Source organism: Eulemur rufifrons, chromosome 27 (genome assembly GCF_041146395.1).
Source record: "Eulemur rufifrons isolate Redbay chromosome 27, OSU_ERuf_1, whole genome shotgun sequence".
NCBI classification, from domain to species: domain Eukaryota; kingdom Metazoa; phylum Chordata; class Mammalia; order Primates; family Lemuridae; genus Eulemur; species Eulemur rufifrons.
In genome coordinates this window covers 30,613,772-30,631,041 of record NC_091009.1, presented here as the reverse complement: position 1 = coordinate 30,631,041, position 17,270 = coordinate 30,613,772, and the positions used below count along the sequence as shown (strand labels likewise).

Below are 17,270 nucleotides of genomic sequence, written 5' to 3'. Positions count from 1 at the left end.
ATGTCCCTCCCCATCCTCCTCTTCCCATCTCTTCCCTTCCCTCTGTTCCCCACTCCGTGAATGATGGCTGCTTGTAAAATAAATACAACCAAAACTCAACAGTGTGATCCGTGCAGGGTGGCCCGATCCCTGACTCCACTGGATCCTGTCCCCTGTGACCATCACCAGTGAGTATGTCTCAGCTTCACCTTCATTCTGGGCCTCTTCCCTGTCGTGTCCGAAGCTGTGGACCAGAGACCCGGAAATCTGTCCACTTAAGGGAAGTGAAAGACAGTGGAAGGTTTGGGGGGCTGAGCAGGCCCAGGGTCAGGGCACATGGCAGGGAGACCTCACAGAGAAAGGCCTGGAAGGGGGCCACCAAAGGCATTTAGGCATCTCCCCTGTGACTCATGGAAAGGATACACAGTGTGTTGTGTCCCATTAATCTTGACACATGCCGTGCAAAAAGACTTCTATTAAAATAAGCTTTGGAAGAGATTATATATTAATATCATGTCCCTTTCTTAGAGATTCACAGTATGTGTTAGTATAGTAAAGACCCTGAGAATTCCTGTAGTAGTAAAATCCGTTGAACTCTGTTTAACCCAGTTCCCCAAATTATTTGCCAGCAGGTTTTTGTTTGCTTGTGTGGTTTTCCTGGACTACCTATTGACATCACAGCGCTTAGCTTTGTTCTTGCCCAGGAAGCTCATCTCTGTACCACCCAGTGCTACCCAGTGACATCACAAAATGAAAGTCCCACTTGTTGAAAGTCCTGATCCTAGGAGGTCAAGCAGGGGAGAAGTGCCAGAGGCAACAGATAATTCCATCAACCTGGAGAGAATCTCAACACTCTATCCCTCTTATCCCACCCTAGAGAGGATGGGGAGTGGGGTCCCTGGATCCTGGCAGGATACATACAGGGAAGTCTATGGCTGTTCCCTCTGGCTCTGAGTTGCCTTCCTATGGTTCTTCATCAGATACCCCCTGCCACCTCCTGCCACAAGCTGGGTCCTGCCTTCTCATCTCAGGTCCTGCCTATTCTGTGGGACAGGAAGCCCTTACCAAAGAGGAGAGAGATTTTTATTTGCAGGTATTGCATTTAGGAAGCGTTGGAGGTATCTGAGACCCCTGAGTGCCCTCAGATAGGCCACTGACCCTTCTGCCTCTCCCCTCCTGACCTTTCTACCTTATGGTTTACCAGATGGCCCTGAGTGTTTCCAGAGTGCCCCATCCCGCACCCAGCCCCAAACACACACACATTCAATCTCAGGGTAAGGAGGTGAGAGCTGGGGCACCCTTGCAGACATAAAAGGTGACTCTTGCAGACATAAAAATAGAATCCAAGACTCAGGAAAGGGCAAGACATTTTCCAGAGCACCCCGACATCAGCCACATCAGGAGGACAGGAATCTGTACTAGAATCCTGAGACCAAATGGAAGACAGTCCTCCTCCTGAATCCTGGCGTGGTCTCCAGCCAGCCCTACCCCCGGGGGCTCCACCATGAAGACTACCCCAAGGAAGCCTTTCTTCTAGTCTCTCAGTTCCAGTTTCTGAAACTTAGTTTCTCTGCTATCTCCCTGCTGCCCCCAGTGCCTAGTGGAAATTTGGACATAGGTCAGCACGTCTTGGGTAGGGGCATGAGGCAGAGACCATGGATGGAACTTGACATATTTCTAAATCTTGTCTGACTAGTTGAGTTGCCTCAACTGTACCAGGCTCGGAAGCTGAATGTGCTGGCCTTGTGATCCCAGAAGAAACTTAGGGTCCCAGCATGGGGTCAACTTCAGAGTAGACACTCCCTAAATGACTGTGGATATATTTATCGATGATTTCTCTGAGAGCCCCTGATCTCCCAATTTCCTGGGGGCTAATCAAGAGCTCTTGAGGGAAAGGATTTGCTCTACTCTGGCTACTGAGAATTGGTGACTCTTATCAGGAAAAGAGTTCTCTGAGATGCCCCAGGGATGACAAAACATGTGTGATTTGGGGGAGCCTTGACTTCTAAAGTCACCCCAGACCATTCCTCACTCCCGTACCCACCAAGCTGCCCTTGGACATAGGGGAGCCAGTGTGCAGGTGGAGCAGATTGGCCACGGGTTGTAGGAACTGTTCCCTATAAGTAGCCTTTTCTATGAAAAGGGGGCTGAGCTTTTTGGCTGCAAGCTCTAGTGTGGCACCATGGTCACCTTGTTGTCTACTTCTAAAGATCTAGGAGGCATCTGTGGATCAGAGTAGCATCTACTGGCTTTCTGATCAGAGGAGAAGTGTCAGGGAAGGGAGCAGAAGTGTTTGCCGTGAACAATTTCCATTATTCAAAAAGTTTAGTAGATGTTATACATTTAGTCAAAATAAGGCTGTGCAGTAAAGTATTTTTGTTTTTGTTTTTGACTGAAATTCTAGCAAGTCAATATGTTACTCCTTTGGTTATCTCCATTATGATAAGTAGAAGATTATGAAGATTGTGTATATCTTTGATCACAAAACCAAAAGCCAAATTATTCAATGCATGTAAATGCATTTTGTTTGGTTGACAAAATCTTCCAAAATGGTGTCACTGGGGAAGAATCTATCCAAGAGGACAGTGGAGGTGGAAATATTGAGAACTTCTGACCTGGTATATGTTGCCCTGGCTCTTGTGTGCTACAACTTGGCAATGGGTGCCAACCACAATCTCTCAGACAGACTTGTGGAGGAGAACTTCTTAGGATGGACCATTGTTTTTATATGCACCTCTGAACACCCCAAGAGGAAAGTCCAAAAAATTCAGAGCTGAGATTTGAAGACTATGGATTAACAGAACCTCTAGCTGGACCTTCTCCTTGCCTTTCTCTCCCCTCCTCTAGCCTCCAACTTCCTTCTATTAATCGTTTCCCTTTCCAGGAAGAATGAAAGGTTTAAAGAGTAAGGGAGGGGAAGAAGGAAGAGCTGACAACAGTTAGTAGGTTTGAGTGAGGATGATGGGAGAGCTAGAACCCCTCATCCTTCCTGACACCATCTCCTCTAACTACCTGTGCTCTGGTTTAGTGAGCTCTCTCACCTATCGCTCACCACCCTGCATCACTTCTAGGTTTCAGCCCCATGCCCTCGCCAGCTGTGTGAAGTATAAGAATCATCAAGATGTAAATATTTGGATTCTTCTGTGTAACAAAGCACCAGTGAAGCACCACGTGTGTCCCTCAGCTCCTTTCTGCTGCTCTGGTGGAGCCACGGGTGTGGCCAGAGGTGGGGCTGCTTTGAAGGAGGAGTGATTAAAGCATCAAGGCTCTTCCTTAACCTGTCTTCTGAGTTCTGGGCCATCTGGGGCATAGCTGAGGGGTCCTAGGGTTGAAGTTTGGAGGCATCAGAATCGATTCCATTCATCCATATTGAAGAGCTCTTTGTGTGCTTAGCACTGGCTTGGATGTAGAATAGTCTAAAGGAAGCAGTAAGCAGGTTGGGCTTTCTATTACACCGACCCTGAACACCTTCTCAAACCCAAGACTACTACTGGGGTTTCCAGATACCGTGAACCCCAAAGAATCAGCTTGCTTTCCTCCCCTTGGAAGAACTTCCTTACCCACTCTCTGCCTTGGGAATCTTTTCCCCCAAGCCTTGCTTCAGAATGGGATGATGCCCCTAAGACAACCAGGCAGCCCCTTCTCAATGTAAGAGAAAGAAGTTGAGTTCAACAAAAACCTGCGATCATGGGGAAGAGATGGTAGCCCTAGAATGGTATCAAGTCCTTACTGGCCCAGTGCCTGACCACTTTTTGAGAGGGGAAATGGTGCCTTCATGAACATCTGCCCTTCACTATTCTTGAAGAAAGAGCATTTCAAACCCCTCTATCCTTCCGGCACGACTGCAGGGAAGGCCATTTCCCCAGCTGCTCTGTTAGACTGGATTAAGAGAAAGAAACACAGGGGCTAACTCAAGTAAGTGCATAAGTGCGTGTTTCTTGAGAGGATATGTATGGAGCAATAAGCGAGGCAGAACCTCAGCAAATCCAAGACCAGAAAGAGCAGTGGGCCTGGACCTTGTGGTATCTGAACCCAGAGGTTCTGAAAACAGATCCTGCGGGCAACCACCCCCACTGCCATCTACCGTATATGGTTCAGGTGGGGCTGACCCCACACTGGCTCCCAGAGGTAGGAATGTGACGAGATTTTATTGGCTTATTCTAGTCCCTGGCCACAGTGATTGGTCCAAAGACGGGCTTATCTCTCAAGTCCTTCTAATGAACCCCTATTCGGGGACTTTGGTGGAGTTGATAGGAAAGAAGTACTCTTTCACCAGAGTTGCTGGACTGGTAGGATGCAGAGCTTCTGGAGTGTGTCTTGCCACTTGGAGAGAAATGAATACTGATGGCATTATCTGGGCATCTGCATCTAGCCATGCTGGAAAGTATATCTTGACTTCTCAGGTTGTGAACCAATAATTTTTGTTTGCTCAAGTGAGATTGTTAGATTTGTTACTTGCATGGAGAAGACAGACAGGCTTCTCCCTCTCTGCATCATCCCATACCTGATGCCCCAGGAGTAAACCCATTGACCTCGTATCAACTGTTAAAGTGGAAGTGGACAGTTATTGAACAGGAATTTTGACAAGCAAGGAAGATTGTCAGAAGGATTGTCAAGATGGCCTCAGGTGGGGATGGTGGACCTGGGTGGGAGGTCCCTGGGGCAAGAGAATCCTGAAAGAGTGAGGAGAATGGAAAGGGAAGATGAGAAAGTAACTGAGACCAGCCTAATTTACTTCAGTACTGAAACTGAGATCCACAGGCTCTGTCCTTGGCCCTTGAATTGGGCACGTAGTTTCAGAATTGCAGAACTGCCAAGTGTCAGCTTTGGGGTGAAGCTTAGAGAGCATCTAAGCCATGTCCTCATTTTACAGAGGAGGAAACTGAAGGGGAGGAACTTGTCCATTATCCCACAGCTACTCTGTGGAGACAGATGTATAAATATCAGAACAGAATCCATACAATTGATAAATAAGATTCCAGAGTTAGGCCTGGGTTTGAATCCCAGATTTACCATTCGTCCTTAGGTTTTACTTAATTTCTCTGAGTCTTAGTTTCATCACCATCAGTAAAATGGGCCCAATAATAGTACCTAAACTCTATACGTTATTAAAAGGATTTCAAAAGGCTTTTCATGTAAAGAGTTTAGTGCCTCAAAATAAGGTCCAGAGAGAACCTAGAGACTAAGAACTTACCCCCTAGAGAAAGTTGCCTCTCATGGGAGATTTGAGGAAAGGAAACCTCAAAGCAGATCCTTTTTCGAGGGACAGTTTCAGGGTCCTGATTAAAGGAGGAAGGCAATGGAAGGAAGGGGACACAGTTTAGTGGGATGTGGGTCAGGGGAAAGGTGAGCAAGGAAAATAAGCACAAGAAGGGGAGAAATCCTGAAGCAGGGGTGGAAGGGAGGGTGGGATGAGAGAGAAGCTCCGGATAACCTGCCATCCCTGTTATAAACTATGAGTCAGAGGGAGGGATGGATGTTCTCTGGGGGCCATGGCAGGAGGCAGGGGCGACTTGCCAAGAAGAAAGTGGAATGTATCGTTTCTGCACCATAGCACGTCTGTGTCCATCACCCCGGCCTCTTCCCGGCTTCGCTGGCAGCCCGGTGCAGTCCAGGACTGCAAGATGCCTTGCAGCCAGCCATCCTGAGGAGCAGGTTCTGAAACCACAGCCCCCCGCCCCTTGTCCTTCCCTCCCTCAGGCTGCCCCAACCTAAACAAGACAACCTGGGCAGGGGGGCCACATGCTGATGGAAAAATACACACTTGGCTGGAAAAGGAGCTTTATTTGTATGTGTTGAATTCCCGCAGCAGCCGAAGGATAAATAGCTCATTACAGCCTCTGCCCACAAGGTGGGTGGTAAAATCTGTTCTTATTTAAATTGCTTTTGGGGAGAGGTGGAGAGGGGGATTGGGGGCAGCTGGAGAGGGGAACTTGGAATCTGCAATGTTTACATGATCAGTCATGGATGTCATCTCTCTTTAATTAGGGATTTGGAGTTGAGAAACTTTGCTCGGCTTGCTTATCCCAGGAACAGAGCAGATTAGCAAATAGGCAGTGGGCAGAGCAGCTCCTTAAGATGACCTATGGTTGGATCGCTGTGTCCGTCCCCCTGCTAAGCACTCAGTGTCAGCTCTGTGCCAGGCCCTGTGCTGGGTCCTTTACATGCATCATTGCATTCAAATTTCATGAGTTAAGTACCATCATTATACTGATTTTACAGAGGCAAATACCAAAAAATAGATTGTATAGAGCACCAAGGTCACACAATTGGTAAGCAGCACTGCCAGGGCTGGAACTGGGTCTTCCTGACCAAAGACCATGCTTTTAGCCCTTCCATTTTTCCCTGGGGAGTGGGGACCTGGGCTTTTCTAATCCTCAGGCATGTCACTTCTGTCCTCTAGCCCAAGTCCTCTGTACTGAAGACAGAGATGGATGGATGACCTCTAATAATTTTCAGTTCTGGTATTTCTTATGATTCAAGGGAAAAGTCCCTCTAGCCACTATATCCCCAGCATCTTTACTCCTCCCGCGACTGGCACCGCCCACACGCTCCCTTGGCTTCAACACGCAGGCGCCGCCCGGGCCTCCGGTCATCACGGGACTTGTAGTACACCGCCTGCCCTGAGGGCGCCGCGTGGCCGTAAGGGAACTACAAATCCCTGGATGCATCGGAAAAGGGGTGAGGACCGGCGGCTCCCTCTTTCGCCGCGGGACCTAGCGGGGTCACCTTTGCCCTAAAGCTGGAAGTGTCTCCTGGACTGGCGTCAGCCTCGAACTCCAAGCATTTTGGGAGTCGTAGTTTAGTCTCCTTGTGACTAATGTTAGCTCCCTAATTATTACATCGTCCTTCAGAGTGAAAAGGGGCAGTAATTATCTCTATTTTCTAGCAGGGAGAACTAGACATAAAGTACCTGACAGACTCGAATCCATGTCCTGGTTCTAAATCTGGAGTTTTGTTAACATGCGTATTAATCACAGTGAGAATGCGAATGTACGTGGGAAGCAGGAGCATACGTACACATACAGTATTACGTGTATTACATAAATACTTTCAACATGGACACTGATTCTTGATCTTGGAAAGGATGCATCCAGCTGCAGTGAAAAGAGCCTGAGCTTTGAATGCAAATTGAATTCACAACCATAGACAAATTACTTGACTTCTCTGAATCTGTTTCCTCATGTGTAAAATGGGAATAATGATACCTCGCAGGGCAATCGTGTGGATCAAATGAGATCATATCTGCACGGATGCCTAGATTATCCCTGGCACATACAGGCTCTCAGTAAATATTAATTTCCTTTCTTTCTCTCTCCTCTTCTACTTTTTTCATGGATCTTAAATTCTTATAAGACAGTATGGATGTTTTGTCTTCCATGATATTTTTTCAAAGCTAAAGATACTCTGGAGCACACTAAACTTCTATGGCAGCAAGTAGGACAAATTTATATTTACCATGAATTTGGTTATAAAACATATAGCCCTGGACAAAATATAATTAAATGTGTTATCCATAATGAAAGAGAACACATACAAGTATTAGATTCTTTAAACTTTTCTGTATGTTTGAAATCTTTCATTCAAAAATGTTATAAAATGATTAGGGCATTGTAAAGGGAAACTTTATTATATTCTATCATGTAAACATTTGCCTGTTCCTTAATTTCCTCTGAGAGGAACTGGAAGTCTTATACATTGAGGAAATCAATGAATCAATGAATTCAGAGATTCAAATGAAAAGTGACATATAAATGCAAAATATTATTATATCAAATAATACTGTGTCTACCTACCATATGCTTTAGTTGGATATTCTTACATACATTTTAAATACCATTAAGCCTTTCAGCGTATTTGTGAACTATGAATAACAATCTACATAAAAATAATCAAGGTGTGAAAATATTAATACATATCATATAACCTTGTTTTCCTTGCTACATGCATTTATTTACAGTCACTGTGGAACTTGTCATGTCTCATCATTTATTGCAACTAAAAATTCTTTATGAGATTTACTTTGTAACTTATCAACATGGAACCTCATCTTATTCCAACTCAGCCTTTTGCTGATAATTAAAATTGCCCACAAGCTCCCAAATAGAACTCTCTCTAAAGGACAAAAGAAAAATTGCTGTTAAATCATATAGGAAAGAATTCTTAGCTAGAAGCCTAACCCTGTTGACATTATTGTGTACCATTTTAATATTATGTTCCTGGTATATGATAGCTGTTCAAAAAAAAGAAATATATATATATATATATATATAAAACTTTATATTTTATTGACATACTGTTCTTCAGTAAAATATAAAGTTATTTTATATTTAAACTTAAATATTTATACTTAAGGGATTTTTAAACTGAGGTAAATTTTTCAGGGATCAATAATGTTACATTTCTTTTGGCTATATTCATTTTGCATTCAGAATCAGGAAACAAGAAATATCTCATTCTAGTTGTGTAAATAAACTAAAATTGACAAAGTCCAAGTAAAATACTTACTATCTCAAAAGATACGAGCTTAAATTTTAACAGGAAGAATTGAGTTTCAATACTAGGAAGTTCCAGGAAGCAGAAAGTACTTCCTTACTATACCTAATTTTATTTGCTTCTTTTCTTTTCTTTTCCTTTCTTTTTCTTTTTTTTCCTGTAGTGGTAAAATTGTTATACCCTCTTGAGATTTTTCAGAAAAGTATAGGTAGCTAAGTTTCCTTGGATAATTTTAGTATATACCTACCTGGAAAGAGAGAAATGTATCTTCCAGCTATGTGTTTACTGAAAGCAGTAATAATTATTAAAATCTAATTAATTTAACAGGCTCAGCAAAAGAAAAGCCACAAAACATTCATCTACCTATAACTTGAAAAGGTTTTCAAAGTTAAAATTATGTAAGTTTTTTTCTGAAACATATTCCTCTAACCAAGGCACTCTGAGAATAAAATCATACAATCAGCTCATTAAACAAGTATGGTACTTTAACCTTCCTAAATAAGTATCCTAAAGAAAATATATTTTTATATATAAGTGAGCAAATCCTAACAAATAATCCTGTGTACAAATAAAATACAATTTTTGTACTTTTACATGTACCAAATGAGCCTTTTATAATGCTTTCTTATATAAATTGAAGAAACTTAAAAAATAATAATTTCCATAGCTACATCTTTAAATCTTGTTATGATATTCCATTTTTAAAAGCAATGACACCTGTGGACAGTTTAGGAAAATCTTTTAGCTTGGCCTCTATTCCCACCAGTTAACATGTCTCCCTCTGGTGGACAAATGGAAACTGTACACTTAGTACAAGGGATTCTTTCTCTTTTTTCTTTCCCTTTATTTCTTTTCCTCCTCCCTCCCTCCTTTCTTCCCCTCCTTTCTTCCTTTTCTCTTCCAACCTCCTTTTCTTTCCCTGACTTCCTCCTTTCCTTTCTGTTGCCAAAACTATAGATATTTACTTGTTTTATCATACCATCTATCCTTTCCTCTAGACTCAATATCGTTCTTGCTTTTTCTTTTCTTTTCTTTTTTTTCTTTTTTGAGACAAGGTCTTGCTCTGTCAACTAAGCTAGAGTTCAGTGGTATCACTATAGCTCACAGCAACCTCAAACTCCTGGGCTCAAGCGATCCTCCTGCCTCAGCCTCCTGAGTAGTTGGGACTACAGGCACCTGCCACCATGCCTGGCTAATTTTTTTACTTCTGTAGAGATGGGGTCTCGCTCTTGCTCAGGCTGGTCTCAAACTCCTGACCTCAGTGATCCTCCCGCCTTGGCCTCCCAGAGTGCTAGGATTACAGGCGTGAGCCACTGGGCCAGGTCTCATTGTGTTTATTTCATAATTTCATAATAATTTTCATACTAATTCATTAGCTACCTTAGTTGGTTTATTCCTGCAACCAAGGTAAGGAATTGCAGGGTAGAATCACAGAATCCCAGTTAAAGTGTGGGTCTCCTGGGGAGAGAAAACATACCATGCAATAGTTATGGGGAGCCAGTTGCTTCTTAACACCAATTTGGACTAAATGTAGAAATCACTGCAGTGGCCAGTATTGCTCTACAAGTTTAGAAAGAGATTGATCATTACTCCTATGCCACCACAGTTCCAAAGCTGCACAATGAGCTGAGAGCAGTGACATGAGGGTTACTTTTTCTCCACTCATAGCTATTCCCAAGGGCCAGTCAAGTTCCAGCCATTTCCTTTCAAGTCAGGTCTGAGCCATGCTTTAGCTTTCATGGAGCACTCAACCTCTGGCAGAGGCAGCTCTGAGAAGTCGAGGTTGGCTTAGCTAAAAACAGGTACTTCCTTGGTCGGAAAGTCCCATACTTTCAGAGTTGGAAGATGGCTTAAAAGTCATCTCTTCCAAACTTCCACCCAATGCAAGGATCCCTTGGGCACTATCCCTGACAAATAATTACTTAACTTCCACGTGAACACTTCAGTGATGAAGGAATTCACTACCTCCCAAGTTTACCTACTTCGTTCTTCAGAGTTCTAATTAATAGAATGCTTTATTGAGCTAAATTTTACATCTCTTAAACTCTCATCCGTTGGTCGTAGATGTGTCCTCTGAAGTGGTAAAATCTTCCACGTCGATATCGTGCCCCAAAGAGTTACAATAGTTCATTGTATTTCAGAATAGCTAGCAGTTTTCAAATGCTCCCAACATAAAGCAATGATGAATGTTTTAGGTGAATCTTGTCCCAGTTACCCTGATTTGATCATTGTACGTTGTGTGCTTGTATGAAGATGTAACATGTAATCCACGAATATGTACAATTATTACGTATCAATAAAAAAATTAAAAAAAAGAGTTAACGATGTGAAAAATATTTCAAATAAATGGAGATAGCTATCTCCTATTCCCTTCTCAAGATTAACTATTTCCGGTTCTTTTCATTGTTATTCCTACGAGGTGATTTTCCAGCTCCTTCCCTGTTCTGCCAAACAGAGCCGACCTTGACACCGCATTTAAAACCACAGGGGTCACACACCAGGTAGTGCAGCCAGACAGCGCCGATCAGCCGGGTACTGGGCGCGGTACAATTTGAATGCGGCGGGAGTGAAAGTAGGTTTAGAGCTTTGGCCAATAGACGGCTGAGTCCCTCGCCCGGGGATTGCTGTGGGCCAATGACAATCCTTGCAGAGCAGGAGGCGGAGCCACGCCCACCGGCTGGGTTTGCGCAGGCGCGAGTCCTCAGAGGGTCTCCGCGCCTCTGCGTTGTGAGCTGAGTCTACGCAGGTAAAAAGGAAAAGTTTACCGGTTCCCAACCTGAGGGGACATACCCGGGAGGAGGGTCACTGCGGGTCTTGGGGGGAAGGAGTCTTGTTTCCGCCTAACGAGAGCTCTGGTGGGGGAATCTCAGAACAGCCGCTGTTGAGCGGAGGCTCCCACGGTACCTTTGCGCGAAATCGTGGCCGGGCTCCCCAGCCGTCCTCTTGCCACGACGGGGAGTTTGCCGCCGTGGGTGGGGAAGACGTACGTGTCCTGTACTCGCTGCGGGGTGTACGCAGGCTGTTCTTTTGTCTTCTACAACATCTGATCCAAACCCACGTTGCGTTCGTTAATTATTCAAACTTACTACAGGACTGTATTAGAAAAAAACAAAAAACAAAAACAAACAAACAAAAAAACAACCTAGAGACTGCTGTCAAGGAATTTGCCCCAAAGAGGAGAAGCTATCAGAAATGAATTACAGCACGATGCAAATTGGCGTGGAAGCACAGAGGGTGATGTTGGAAAGGCCTAAAGGATGAGGATGCATTCCTGGAGAAGAGGAAGAAGTTGTAATTTAAGGAGTGCATATTTGTGCACATTGGATGGGTCAGTGTGGCTGAAGCATAAGGTTGGGGGGAGTAGTTACTAGTTATGAGGCCGAAAACATGGTTTGGGGCTAGATTGTAAAGAACCTTAATACCCAGAAAGTAGGCAGTCATTGATGTCTTTTGAGCCAGAGAATCTCTAGATTATTTATAGTTCCTAAAACAGTGGAAATAGTTGTCACACTGTGTTGTTTAGGGAGTAATGATGGAAAAAAGTCTGTACAGTGTGTGTTTGGGACACATGGAATTTTTTTTTTTTTTGAAATATTTTCAAACTGCTGTTGATTGAATCCATGAATTTGGAATCCATACATAGGGAAAGCAGACCGTAATTGATTCCCAGTATCTGCTTACTGAGAAGATAGTAAAGATCTGTATATAAAAGATGAGATTAATTTTCTCATAACTTGCACCAAGAGATGATGGTCTTTAAGGTGTGGCTAAGAAAATTTGGAAATGAAAAGTAATTTATATGAAGACTTTTAGTATGACTCATTATTTTTAATATATTAACTCAACTGTGGTATTAATTGTATTTAAATATTTCTGACAGAATGTGTTGTGAGGGAGTGCCATGCCTACAGATTTATTTATTTATATTTATATATATATATATAGAGAGAGAGAGAAGAGGTCTTGCTCTGTCGCCCAGGCTGAGTGCAGTGGTGTCATCATAGCTCACTGCAACCTCAAACTCCTGAGCTCAAGCGATCCTCCTCCCTCACTCAGCCCATGTTGACAGATTTAGAAAAGAAGAACCAAAGGACCAAAATTAGTCTTTGGGACACAGGAGAGTGTCTTGACCCAACCGGTACACAAATTTAGTCACCTTTAAACATATTCCTGTGGTTAAGATAGATGCATCAAAGTTGATAATTATAAATTACAACGATCCAACCAACTCTACAATCTGCCCATCACGTAATCTTTGGATTACAATTAGTTTCCCAAGTAAAAATAACTTAGGGAGGGAATGTGTGGAGTTAAAATTTTTACTGTAGTTTTTACAAATAAATAAATTGGCCTTCTGGTTAGTTTAAGTCTTTTTGAGTGAGCTTGATATGAATAATTAATAGTACACCTAAGCCCCATTACATCTAGGTCTGCTGCTGAGAACCAAATCCTAAAATGTGATGACCATGCCAAGACTATGTATCTGTGTGAAGCTTTGCTTTAAAAAGTGACCTTTTGGCTGGGCATGGTGGCTCATGCCTGTAATCCTAGCACTCTGGGAGGCGGCGAAAGGATCACTTGAGCCTTAGAAGTTCTAGACCAGCCTGAGCAAGAGCAAGACCCTCATCTCTATTAAAGATAGAAAATTTAGCCAGGCACTATGGCATGAGCCTGTAGTGCCAGCTACCTGGGAGACTGAGGCAGGATGATCCCCTGAGCCCAGGAGTTTGTGGTTGCAGTGAGCTATGATGCCACTGTTCTCTACCAGGGCGACAGTAAGACTCTGTCGAATTTTTGTTATTTACTTTAAAATTTTATTTGCTTGAGTAGATAAAATGTTCACAAGAAGGAGATGGAAAAAACTCAGATTCCCTTGTCAGAATAGAGATTAATAAGAGGAATCTGTCCTTCACTGAATTGAAGCTGTGTACTGAAAACTCCACAGTCACTATTGCTGACTATTTCATGATTACTTCTTTTCTCCTCCAGTGCATCGTAGTGTGGAGCAGTGAACTGTGGTTCCTTTTACTTGGGTATCATGCAGAGAGCTTCACGTCTGAAGAGAGAGCTGCACATGTTAGCCACAGAGCCACCCCCAGGCATCACATGCTGGCAAGAGAAAGACCAAATGGATGATCTTCGAGCTCGTAGGTATCATATTATGCCTATGAGAGTCATGGCCCTATTGAAGGTTGTGCTGAACTGCAAACATTGGAATATTCTAAAGTAGGTAGCAATTATAAGGTCAAAATGCCCTACCATCTTTCTACCCTATTTGTTTACATTCGTAAAAGGTTTGACATTTCTTGTTTCTTTGGCTTTTTGTTATACCTTTTGCTGATTTATAGGCAAGATTTAAAGCAGTGAAGCAGTGTTTAGACCAAAGATCACCATCTTGATATCTGTGAGGATAGACGGGAAACATACATGATTAGAATACTGCAGTGCAAACAACACAAATCTGTATGTTATATTTGGTCTTGGGGCCAACATTTTGCAACTTCTGTTTTAGATCTTCTGCATGTCCTTTGTTTGACACCATCAACTTTTCAGGTACATCAGCATCATAGTGCATTGCGTGAATACTTGTTAAAGCCCTGAGAGAGAATTATTGTCCTAGACTTAGTTTCTCTATTAGAACCACAGACCTGATTAGGCCCATACGGTATAATTATTCAAATCATCTGATTCTCTTTATTTTTTTCTCTCTCTCTTTTTTTTTTCTTTTAAGAAATATTAGGTGGGGCCAACACACCTTATGAAAAAGGTGTTTTCAAGCTGGAAGTTACCATCCCTGAGAGGTTAGTATGAATTAGATTCTCAATCTGCAGAGTAAAATGCAGTTATTAGAAGACAGAGCAATGTAGAAGATAGAGCATTAAATGTAGGGGTTAAAGGACCTCAGGTTTTTTTTTTGTATGTTTGTTTTTGTTTTGGTTTGGTTGTTTTGAGACAGGGTCTTACTCTGTCACTCAGGCTAGAGTTGCAGTGATGTCATCATAGCTCACTGCAACCTCAAACTCCTGGGCTCAAGCGATCCTCTTGCCTCAGCCTCCCAAGTAGCTGGGACTACAAGTGTGCGCCACCACGCTTGGCTAATTTTTCTATTTTTTGTAGAGACGGGGTCATGCTCTTGCTCAGGCTGGTCTCGAACTCCTGACCTCAAGCAATCCTCCCCTGCCTTGGCCTCCCAGAGTGCTAAGATTACAGGCATGAGCCACTGTGCCCAGCCAGGACGTGGGTTTTAATTCCAGTGTTATCATGACTTAATGTGACCTTGGGCAAGTTATTTTATCTCTGTGGCATTCAGTTTTCTTGTCTAAAATAATGGACACATCAAAGGCCCCCCATTTTTTAAATTGTTGTAAAATAGATATAAAATTGACCATTGTAACTATTTTTAAGTGTACAGTTTGGTGGCATTAAATACATTCACATGATTATGTAACCATCACTACCATCTATCTCCAGAACTTTTTCATCTTCCCAAACAGAAATTTCACACCCATTAAACAATAACTCTGCATTTTTCCCTGCTCCTACCCCTGGCAACCACCATTCTACTTTCTTTCTCAATGTTAAGGCCCCTTTTAATTAAAGTCTCTTTTAAGGCTCTCATCAGATAAGTTATAGTTGTAGTTTTGTACAGAATGGGGAAGGGGAGAAATGAATATCTAACTATTGAAATGTAGACATCTAATCATCAGGTCAGAGCCTGGCCAAAGTTGTTAAAATCATGAGAGAATAGCTGAATAATTATGTGGTACTTCAGTTCTGAAAATAGACTGGGAACTTTTCAAGGCTGTGTCTCACTAAAGAGACATAATAACCAAATGCAATATATAAATCTTAATTGGATCCTATTGTGAAAAATCTAGCTGTAAAAACAGCAAGGGGAGCCAATTGTGGAAATCTGAATAGTAAATGATATTGGGGAATTATATTTTAAATTTTCCATAAGTATAATAGTATTGAAGTTATATAGGAGAATGTCCTTATTCTTAAGAGCTACATGCTGAAGTATTTAGAAGGTGACGTGATTTGAATCCAGTTGGTTGGTATATGGTGTTTTTAATACTATTATTTCAGCTTTTTTGATTTTTTATAATTTTTCATAATAAAAATTTAGGAGGAGAGAAGATTTGCTTCCCAAAGGCAGTCTTCCTGATCTTTCTATAATACCAACATTATTTTTTTATATATTAGTGACCAGGAAACTGTTTAACATGTATTAGGAAGGAATATTATAATGATAATTCTCTGTTCTGTGTATTCATAGGTATCCATTTGAACCTCCTCAGATCCGATTTCTGACTCCAATTTATCATCCAAACATTGATTCTGCTGGAAGGATTTGTCTAGATATTCTCAAATTGCCACCAAAAGTGAGTTGTAAATAAAGGGTTGACTTTGGCATTCTGTTTTCTTCATCTATAAAACTTGAATTAGAGTACCGCGTTGTAATATACAAGCACCTGTTTATCTGTCTATGTACAGGGTGCCTGGAGGCCATCCCTCAACATCGCAACTGTGTTGACTTCTATTCAGCTGCTTATGTCGGAACCCAACCCTGATGACCCACTCATGGCTGACATTGTAAGTATCCCCATTTCCTCAGCAACAGATATCCTGCTTTCTCTGTACCTTTAATACTCCGTGTGTGAGGAAAGCTGCAGCAGTAGCTGACCACTGTGAATCATTTTTTCCTCCATTAACTCTTTTCTTTGATTTCATCTTAGTCCTCGGAATTTAAATATAATAAGCCAGTCTTCCTCAAGAATGCCAGGGAGTGGACAGAGAAGCATGCAAGACAGAAACAGAAGGTATGATGTTTGCTACTTATTGTCAGTTCATTAAGTGTGTGTGTATTATCTCTGTATAAATAATGTTTATTAGAGTTGCCACACTTGTACTGTGCTCTAGAATGACTAACTGATCTTTTTCTCCTATTGTAAGCTTCTGAATAATTATTCAGCAAAATAGCACAGTAGCTCAACCAACATAGATTTTTCCTAATGTTGTCATTTGTTGGCAACACTAGAGGGCAGGCAGCATCTGGTTAATTTTTTTTTTTTTTTAATATTCTTGGGGGTAGCAGGGACAGAGAAGAGGTGAGTCAGATTCTTTTTTTCTAAGTTGTCTCTTTTAACACTGAGAAGGGACTATATTTGCATGGACTTGTTTCAGAAATAGCAAGAGGAAAACTTACATGTCTCATGGGACCAATCATGAATGAAGAGAAAAGGAAAAACTTCCTCAGTTTAAGTTGATAGAATTTCCTCATTTAACAAAATGCAAATTGCAGAAACATGGAGATTAGTACCTCCTAGTTCTTACTGAGCTATAACATTCAGATTCTGATTAAGTTAAGTAGTAGTTGTGTTACTTGTAAAAAGAAATAAAAATTAATACATAGAAAATGCTTTTGGAGGGAATATCATATGCACAATGCAATATATAAATCTTGCAGCAAAGAAGTACCTGGAAATAATGTCACAGAGCTTCATTTTTCTCCATCTTGCCTTCTGTGTGAACTTTGTTGTATTTCACCGTAACTCCTCCACCCTATTTTAGGCTGTTGAGGAAGACAAGCTGGATAATCTACCAGTGGCTGGTGACTGTGAAGTACACAACTCAAAGCAAAAAAGGAAAGCCAAGCAGCTAGGAAGCATAGAAAAGAAATTTCATCCTGATGTTTAGGGGGTTTGTCCTGGGGGTGCATCTTAGTTAATATATCCTTTGCCAAGGTGGTCTAATTTTCCTACCTTTCTTGAATGTTTTTCTTTGTATTTGAT

At 42.0% G+C, this 17,270-nt stretch overlaps 1 protein-coding gene across 1 annotated transcript; it reads left to right on the top strand.

Moving 5' to 3' along the window:
• The first annotated feature begins 13,503 nt into the window (after positions 1-13,503).
• UBE2T (ubiquitin conjugating enzyme E2 T) lies at positions 13,504-17,270 on the top strand. The gene is made up of 6 exons (XM_069459620.1): positions 13,504-13,622; positions 14,207-14,276; positions 15,755-15,860; positions 15,973-16,071; positions 16,215-16,298; positions 17,050-17,270. The coding sequence occupies exons 1-6, from the start codon at positions 13,514-13,516 to the stop codon at positions 17,173-17,175; spliced, it is 594 nt and encodes a 197-aa protein (XP_069315721.1). The 5' UTR covers positions 13,504-13,513; the 3' UTR covers positions 17,176-17,270.

What these genes read in the sequence shown, in the direction of transcription:
- UBE2T (XM_069459620.1), top strand. Translation starts at nt 13,514, where the DNA reads ATGCAGAGAGCTTCACGTCTGAAGAGAGAGCTGCACATGTTAGCCACA. An exon ending in AATGGATGATCTTCGAGCTC is followed by an intron (nt 13,623 to 14,206) that starts GTAGGTATCATA and finishes TTTTCTTTTAAG; the next exon opens with AAATATTAGGTGGGGCCAAC. An exon ending in TTCTCAAATTGCCACCAAAA is followed by an intron (nt 15,861 to 15,972) that starts GTGAGTTGTAAA and finishes GTCTATGTACAG; the next exon opens with GGTGCCTGGAGGCCATCCCT.